This window comes from Papio anubis, chromosome 19 (assembly GCF_008728515.1).
Source record: "Papio anubis isolate 15944 chromosome 19, Panubis1.0, whole genome shotgun sequence".
Lineage (NCBI taxonomy): Eukaryota > Metazoa > Chordata > Mammalia > Primates > Cercopithecidae > Papio > Papio anubis.
Genome location: NC_044994.1, coordinates 18,313,218 through 18,321,803, shown reverse-complemented (window position 1 = coordinate 18,321,803; position 8,586 = coordinate 18,313,218). Strand labels below are relative to the sequence as shown.

The 8,586-nt window shown below is 39.1% G+C and overlaps 1 protein-coding gene across 2 annotated transcripts in view; it reads right to left on the bottom strand.

The window, feature by feature from the left end:
- Positions 1-2,022: 2,022 nt before the first annotated feature.
- Positions 2,023-8,586, bottom strand: part of PSMA8 (proteasome 20S subunit alpha 8) — a 56,105-nt gene continuing 49,541 nt past the window's right edge. For both annotated transcript variants that reach the window (XM_003914254.3, XM_009192557.2), the window contains exon 7: positions 2,023-3,013. In XM_003914254.3, coding sequence (XP_003914303.1) covers positions 2,921-3,013 — 93 coding nt within the window. In that variant the 3' untranslated portion in view covers positions 2,023-2,920. The remainder of the gene's footprint in view (positions 3,014-8,586) is intronic.

Sequence of the window (8,586 nt, the reverse complement as noted above, 5' to 3'; positions counted from 1 at the left end):
TAATTTTGTATTATTAGTAGAGACAGGGTTTCTCCATGTTGGTCAGGCTGGTCTCGAACTCCTGACTTCAGGTGATCCACCCGCCTCGGCCTCCCAATGTGCTGGGATTACAGGTGTGAGCCACTGCACCTGGCCATGACTAATTTTTTTTTTTTGTATTTTTAGTAGAGACAGGGTTTCACCACGTTTGTCAGGCTAGTTGCGAACTCCTGACCTCAGGTGATCCACCCGCCTTGGCCTCCCAAAGTGCTGGGATTATAGGCATGAGCCATCGTGCCTGGCCAAAGTAACGTTTTAAATAGCAATAACGTTTGAATTTTTTTTTTTTTTGGTTCACACTTCACATTAGGTATGGTCACAGTGGCTCATGCCTGTAATCCCAGCACTTTGGGAGGCCGAGTTAGGTGGATCTCTTGATTTCCGGAGTTCGAGTCCAGCCTGGGCAACATAGTAAAACCCTGTCTCTATTTTAAAAATACAAAAAATTAACAGGGTGTGGTGGCAAGCACCTGTAGTCCCAGCTACTCAGGAGCCTGAGGTGGGAGGATTGCTTGAACCTGGGAGGCGGAAGTTGCAGTGAGCCAAGCTGGCATCACTCTACTGCAGCCTGGGTGACAGAGCCCTCATCTAAAAACAAACAAAACACCGAACAAACAAAAGAACTTCACATTAAACAGAAAATCATTTTGTACGGATCAGTGAAACCCGACCAAAATAATGCTATGATTTCCAAAGTAGAATAAATCAGCTGAGCTAAACCCAATTAGACTCTGATAACTAAGAAGAACTGAGTCACAGGAGTAATAAAGCTAGTGAGATTCAAAAAAACCTCTTCCTTCTCATGATACATCCTTGTGAGGGAGAGACTGGTGAGCAATGAGAAATGTTTCCATTCTGATGGACACTTGTGGTGGCAAAGCACTATAAGCATCAGCACCATGGGCATAAATTGTAAAACTTGTCTCAGAGTTGTTCAGATAATTAAATGTTAATATTTGCAAAGAAATCTAAACAGTGTCTGGCATGCAGTGACTGTGGTATTGTATGAGTACTTGTCAAGTAAAAAAATAAGGGATGGAATTGCAACCATATCCCTTAGATTGCGGGTCCCCAACCCCAGGGCCGTGGGTTAGTACCAGTTCGTGGCCTGTTAGGAACCCGGCTGCACAGCAGGAGGTGAGTGGGGTATGCGGGGAGCGAGCATTACCACCTGAGCTCTGTCTCCCGTGACATCAGCGGCAGCAGTAACAATTCTTATAGGAGGTCGGGCATGGTGACTCACATCTGTAATCCCAGCACTTTGGGAGGCCGAGGCGGGTGGATCACCTGAGGCCAGGAGTTTAAGACCAGCCTGGCCAACATGGCAAAATCCCCACCTCTACTAAAAATACAAAAATTAGCTGGTCGTGATAGCACATGCCTGTAGTTCCAGCTGCTTAAGAGGCTGAGGCAGGAGAATCACTTGAACCCAAGAGGCGGAGGTTGCAGGGAGCCGAGGTTGCGCCACTGACTTCAACCTGGGTGACAGAGCGAGACTTGTCTCAAACAAACAAACAAACAAACAAAATTCTCATCGGAGTGTGAACCCTGTTGTGAACTGCACATGCGAGGGATTGCAGGCTCCTTATGAGAATCTAATGCCTGATGATCTGAGGTGGAACAGTTTCATCCCAAAACCAACCCCACCCCACCAGGGGTTTTGCCATGTTGGCCAGGCTGGTTCTGAACTCCTGGCCTCCAGTGATACGCCAACCTCAGCCTCCCAAAGTGCTGGGATTACAGGTATACGCCACCACGCCTGGCCTTCCCCTACTATTTTCATTCCTCTGCAAAATGTCAACCTCTTTCCTTGTTTTCAAAAAAGAACGTTAAGACCGGGTACAGTGGCTCAGCCTGTAATCCAAGCACTTTGGGTGATGGAGGTAGGAGGTTTGCTTGAAGCCAGGAGTTTGAGACCAGCCTGGGCAACATAGTGAGACCTCCCCTCTGAAATAAATAAACAATTAATTAAAACAACAGAAATAATATTTACTAGCCTTTATTTTCAAAAATATAAACTCACTATAGGAATTAAGCACATTCCTTTTGTGGACCATTTGGATTAAATCCTCTCTGTGGGCAGAGATCACTTTTTATATTTTTCTTGCTCCCCCAGTAAGCCTACCATAATACCAATACTCAGATATTTCATGGAACATGTAACAAACCAAACACACTGGACATACTTGAGATAAAATAAAAATCTAAACTAAAAGTTATATGTATTAATTTATTTCCTTATTTTCATGTAGCATCCTGTTAAGATGCCCTTAGAAGCTCTTCTCATACTTTAATTGCATGTTTGAATTCGGCCTACATTTGTTCCATGAACAAAACAGTATATTGCAACTTGTAAAATGAAAAAGGTAAAATAAAAATAATGAAATATTGTAAAATGAAGAAGGCTCTGACAAAATTTTAAGAACTCATCAGTTCTTAAATAAGGATGCTTTTGTCATTCTTTGAGAAATGCAACTCCATATTATATTTAGTTTATTTGGAATAGCTATGTCCTTAACTGGTAGTCAATACTCAAACATCACCAAATTATTAAATTTTTTAATTAAAAATTTTTAAAAATTATATTTGCATATATGAAGATAAGTAAGACACTGGACAAATTATAGAGTCTCAGGCTTATGTGGAATTATGACTGCTCTCAACAATTACTGAAATTCCCTTTCAAAGCAAATCTTCACATAAACCTATGTTTGACTATGTAGTAGAATGAAGACAGCCACCGATCTGGCATTTTCAAAACATCACACGAGTACTACATGTAATGCTTCAAAGTAACTGTTTTCCTCTAAAATTTCACTAAACAACCTCAGGCAGTAAAATAAAACAAAACATTAAGAGCTCCCAGTGGTCATCCTAAGAATTAGACAGATTTCTTTGATTTTTTCTTCTCTGCTTCTTCCTTTTCCTTTTCTATTTCAGTTACATATAATTCAACTTCTTTTGCACTAAACATCTGAAAAGAGAAAAAAATTTAAAGATCAAATGTCAATTATACAAATAATATCTAAATATTTACAATATGAAGAATTCCAGTATTTAATAAATTTATATTTTCTATGTATAACTTTATATTTTGTAACTTCAAATATACAATGAAGCATTTTAAAAGGTCTAAGAGCAATAACAATTACGGGCAAAGCCAGATCTCTGACATTTCTACTATCACTGTGCTAAAAAAGAAAGTGGGGCAAAAAGCGATACTGCATTATATTCCTATATGTGCATGTAGCTCCAAAAACATTTTAATGCGAGGCTTAATTTTATTCATGAACAAAGACTCATTTAACTCTCCAAACCGCACCCTACTGTGTGATTCTCTGATAGGGTTTAATGATTTGATCAGTTTATAGAATAGCCAAATGAGATGGGAAAAGATAATTTACGCTACTTTATGTCCTGTAAGTAGAAAGCAAAAAAGGTTTTATTTTTGTAAGAATTTGCAGTGTAGTTTGATTTTCTGTTGTTCTACTGTTCACAAGTAGATCCAAGGTTACATGCTTATGGCTATAAGACAGCAATTATTGGCCAGGCCTGGTGGCTTATGCCTGTAATCCCAGCACTTTGGGAGGCCAAGTTGGGCGGATCACTTGAGGTCAGGGGTTCGACACCAGGTTGCCAATTTCTTTGTCTTTTATTTTTTTCAGACAGGGTCTCTCCCTGTCGCCCCGGCTGGACTTCAGTGATGTGATTGCAACCTCTGCCTGTCGGGTTCAAGCGATTCTCCCACCTCAGTCTCCTGAGTAGCTGGGACTACAGGTGTGTGTCACCACTCTTGGCTAATTTTTGTATTTTTAGTAGATAGATTTGCATTTTCAGTACAGACGGGGTTTTGCCATGTTGACCAGGCTGGTCTTGAACTCCTGACCTCAAATGATCTGCCCGCCTCAGCCTCCCAAAGTGCTGGGATTATAGGCCTGAGCCACCATGCCTGGCCAAGACAGCAATTATTAACTTCAGTGAATACAAAAATCTAAATGTAATGATCTTAATACCAAAAAGAGGTATCTATTAAATTGATAAATGATCAACTTCATGGAAAGGCAGGTTTTTAAAGCTGTTGGAGATGTGAAGGATTTTAGTAATTAGTCCATCACTAGAATTTATATATAAGAAAATGTAGATTCACAAAGCTGAATTATATTTGACCAAAGATTAAAGAAGGATTAAAGATTAGGTCTCTGATTCTTATTTCAACTCCAGAACTCTTTCCATTTCACCTATAAAGATGTGTGTCAGAAAATCTGTATTTGTCAATAATCTACAGAAAATATGTTAATTGAACGTTTTATGAAATGAACGTTTATGAAATGAATTTACCCATCAAGCAATTACTGGGAGTTCCATGGGTTCTGAAAGTAAAGTGGAAGAATATAATTCTTACCTGCTATTAAGGAGTTCACAGTTTAGTGGAAAAAAACTGGCATATAAATAGATCATTACAATAAAAACCTGAATAAAGTGGTGTGGTATTACTTGGGGAAGAAATAATTTCCTCCTTTGAAAAAGCATCGTTCATTTTATTTTTCCTTTTTGAGACAGGGTCTTGCTCTGTTGCCTGATGCTGAAGTACAGCGGCATGATCACAGCTCACTGCAACCTCTGCCGCCCGGGCTCAAGCGATCCTACCGCCTCAGCAGCTGGAGTAGCTGGGGCTACAGGTGTGAACCACCACGCCTGGCTAACTTTTGTATTTTTCATAGAGACAGGGTTTCGCCATGTTGCCCAGGCTGGTCTCAAACTCCTGGGCTCAATCAATTTGCCTGTCTCGGCCTCCCAAAGTGCTGGGATTACAGGCACGAGCCACTGCACCTAGCCTGAAAAAGCCTTTTCAAAAAATTATTTTTCATTTTTTGAGTATATAGTAGGTATATATATTATGGGGTACATGAGATGTTTTGATACAGGCATGCGATGCATAATAACCACATCGTGGAGAATGGGGTATCTATCCCCTCAAGCACTTATCCTTTGTGTTACCAACAATCTGATTATACTCTTTTAGTTATCTTCAAATGTACAATTAAATTGTTATTGACTATAGTTACCCTGTTGTGCTATCAAATACTAGGTCTTATAAATTCTATTTTTTTGTACCTATTAACCATCCCCACCTGCCCCTGCCCCCCACTACCCTTTCCAGCCTCTAGTAACCATCCTTCTACTCTGTATCTCCATGAGTTCAATTGTTTTGATTTTTAGATTCCACAAATGAGTGAAAACATGCAATGTCTTTCTGTGCCTGCCTTATTTAACATAATGATCTCCACTTCCATCCATGTTATTGCAAATGACAGGATCTCATTATTTTTTTGTGGCAGAACAGTACTTCATTGTGTATAAGTACCACATTGTCTTCATACATTCATCTGTTGATGGACCCTAAGGTTGCTTCCAAATCTTGGCTATTGTGAACAGTTCTGCAATTAGCATGGGAGTGCAGCTATTTCTTCAATATACCGATTTCCTTTCTTTTGGGTATATACCCAGTAGTGGATTGCTGGACCATATGGTACTTTTATTTTATGTTTTTTGAGGAATCTCCAAACTATTATTCTTCATAGTGGTTGTACTAATTTACATTCCCACCAACAGTGTATGAGGGATCCCTTTTCTCCACATCCTTGCCAGCATTTGCTATAGCTTGTCTATTAGATATAAGCCATTTTAATTGGGGTGAGATGATATTTTATTGTAGTTTTGATTTGCATTTCTCTGATGATCAAAGATCTTTATCACCTTTTTTTTTTTTGGAGATGGGGTCTTGCTCTGTTGCCCAGGATGGAGTACAGTGACACAACTGTGGCTCACTGCAGCCTCGACCTCCCAGGTTCAAGTGATCCTCCCACCTCAGCGTCCCAAGTAGCTGGGAGCACAGGAGCATGCCACCACACCAGGCTAATTTTTAAATTATTATATTTATAGAGACAAGGTCTCATTGTGTTGTCCAGGCTGGTCTGAAACTCCTAGGCTCAAGGGATCCTCCCGCCTTGGCCTCCCAAAGTGCTGGGATTACAAGCAAGAGCTCAGCCCAAGGACCTTTTTATATGCCTGTTTGCCATTTGCATGTCTTCTTTTGAGAAAAGTCTATTCAAATCCTTTGCCCATTTTTTGATCAGATTATTGTTTTTTCTCTTATAGAGTTGTTTGAGCTCCTTATACATTCTGGTTATTAAAGCCTTGTCAGAGGGTAAATTTGCAAATATTTTCTCCCATTCTGTGAGCTATCACCTCACTTTGTTGATTGTTTGCTTTGCTGTGCAGAAGTTCTTTAACTTGATGTGATCTATTTGTCCATTTTTGCTTTGGTTGCTTGTGTTTGTAGGGTACTACCCAAGAATTTTTTGCCCAGACCAATGTCCTGGGGATTTTCTCCAATGTTTTCTTGTAGTGGTTTTATAGATTGAGGTCACAGGCTTAAGTCTTTAATCCATTCTTATTTGATTTTTGTATATGGTGAGAGATAGGGGTCTAGTTTCATTCTTCTGCATATAGATATCCAGTTTTCCCAGCACCCTTTATTGAAGAGACTTTTTCCCAGTGTATGTTCTTAGCACCTCTGTCGAAAATGAGTTCACTATAGATACGTAGATTTGTTTCTGGGTTCTCTATTTTGTTTAATTAATCTATGTGTCTGTCTTTATGCCAGAACCATGCTGTTCTGGATACCATAGCTCTGTAGCATAATTTGAAGTCAGGCAATATGATTTCTTCAGTTTTGTGCTTTTTGCTTAGGGCAGCTTTGAGCTTTGGCTCTTCTGGGTCTTTTGAGGTTCTATATAGATTTTATTTTATTTTTTATATTTCTGTGAAGAATATCATTGGTATTTTGCATTGAATCTGTAGATTACTTTGGGTAGTATGGACATTTTAAAAGCATTGATTCTTTCAATCCATGAACTTGGAACACCTATTTTTTTTTTTTTTTTTTGGTGTCCTTTCTTTTTTGATGTGTGCACTTATAGCTATAAACCTCCTTCTTAGTAATGCTTTCACTGTATTCCATATGTTTTGATACGTTAGGTTTTCATTATCATTTGTTTCAAGAAAATGTTCAATTTTCTTCTTAATTTCTTCATTGACTCACTGGTCATTCAGGAGCATATTGTTTAATTTCCATGTATTTGTATAGTTTCCAAAATTCTTCTAGTTATTGATTTCTAGTTTTTTTTCCCCACTGTGGTCAGAGAAGATGCTTGATATTATTTCAATTTTTTAAATATTTTAAGGCTTATTTTGTGACCTAAATATGGTCTGTCCTTGAAAATGATCCATGTGCTGAGGAGAAGAATGCATATTCTGCAGCTGTTGGATGAAATGCTCTGTGAGTATCTATTAGATACATTTGGTCTACAGTGTGGTTTAAGGCTGATGTTTCTGTGCTGATTTTCTGTCTGGAAGATCTGTTCAATGCTGAAAATGGGGTGTTGAAGTCTCTAGCTATTATTGTATTGGAATCTATCTGTCTTTTTAGCTCTAATAATGTTTACTTTATGTATCTAGGTTCTACAGTGTTGGGTGCACATATATTTAAGACTGTTATATCTTCTTGCTGAACTGACCCCTTTATCATTATATAGTGACCTTCTTTGTCTCTTCTTATAGTTTTTGTCTTGAAATCTATTTTTTCTGATATAAGTATAGCGACTCCGGCTCTTTTTTGGTTTCCATTGGCATGAAATATCTTTTTCCATCTCTTTATTTTCAGTCTATGGTTATCTTTATAGGTGAAGTATGTTTTTCATAGTCAACAGATCATTGGGTCTTTTTTTTTTTAATCCATTCAGTCATTCTATATCTTTTGATTGGAGAGTTTAGTTCACTTACATTCAATGTTATTATTGATAAATAAGGACTTATCCTCCTGCCTCAGTCTCCCAAAATGCTGGCATTCCAGGTGTGAGCCACTGCTCAGATCTCACTTTTTTTGAAGCAGCATCTTACTCTGTTGCCCAGGCCAGAGTGCAGTGGTGTGATCTCAGCTCACTGTGACCTCTGCCACCCTAGCTCAAGCGATTCTCCTGCCTCAGCTCCCTGAGTAGCTGGGACTACAGGTGCACACCACCACACCCAGCTAATTTTTTGTATTTTTAGTAGAGATGGGTTTTTACCACATTGGCCAGGCTAATCTCAAACTGCTGACCTCAGGTGATCTGCCTGCCTTGGCCTCCCAAAGTGGGATTACAGGCATGAACCACCCTGCCCAGCCTGGTCCATCCTTTCATGGAAGAATCCTGGCATCAAATGAGATCATGTTTAAAATTCTACCTTTCTACTGATTCCTGGCCCCACGTAGGTGTTTATATCCAACTTCCTAGGCTAGGGAAGACAAGTATCCTTCTCCAGGGCAGTTTAGTTCAAATGTTTACCTCTGGCTTTCAGTGTACTTTTCATTTTTGGTCCCTGGGGATTTTCTTTTAGTTCTTGCAGAAGCTCAGTTATGTCTTTAAAGAACTAGTTATATTTCATCTAGGATTGTCCTGGTGTTTTACAGCAGAAGAGTTTTTATATTACCTAATCCAGCATAAT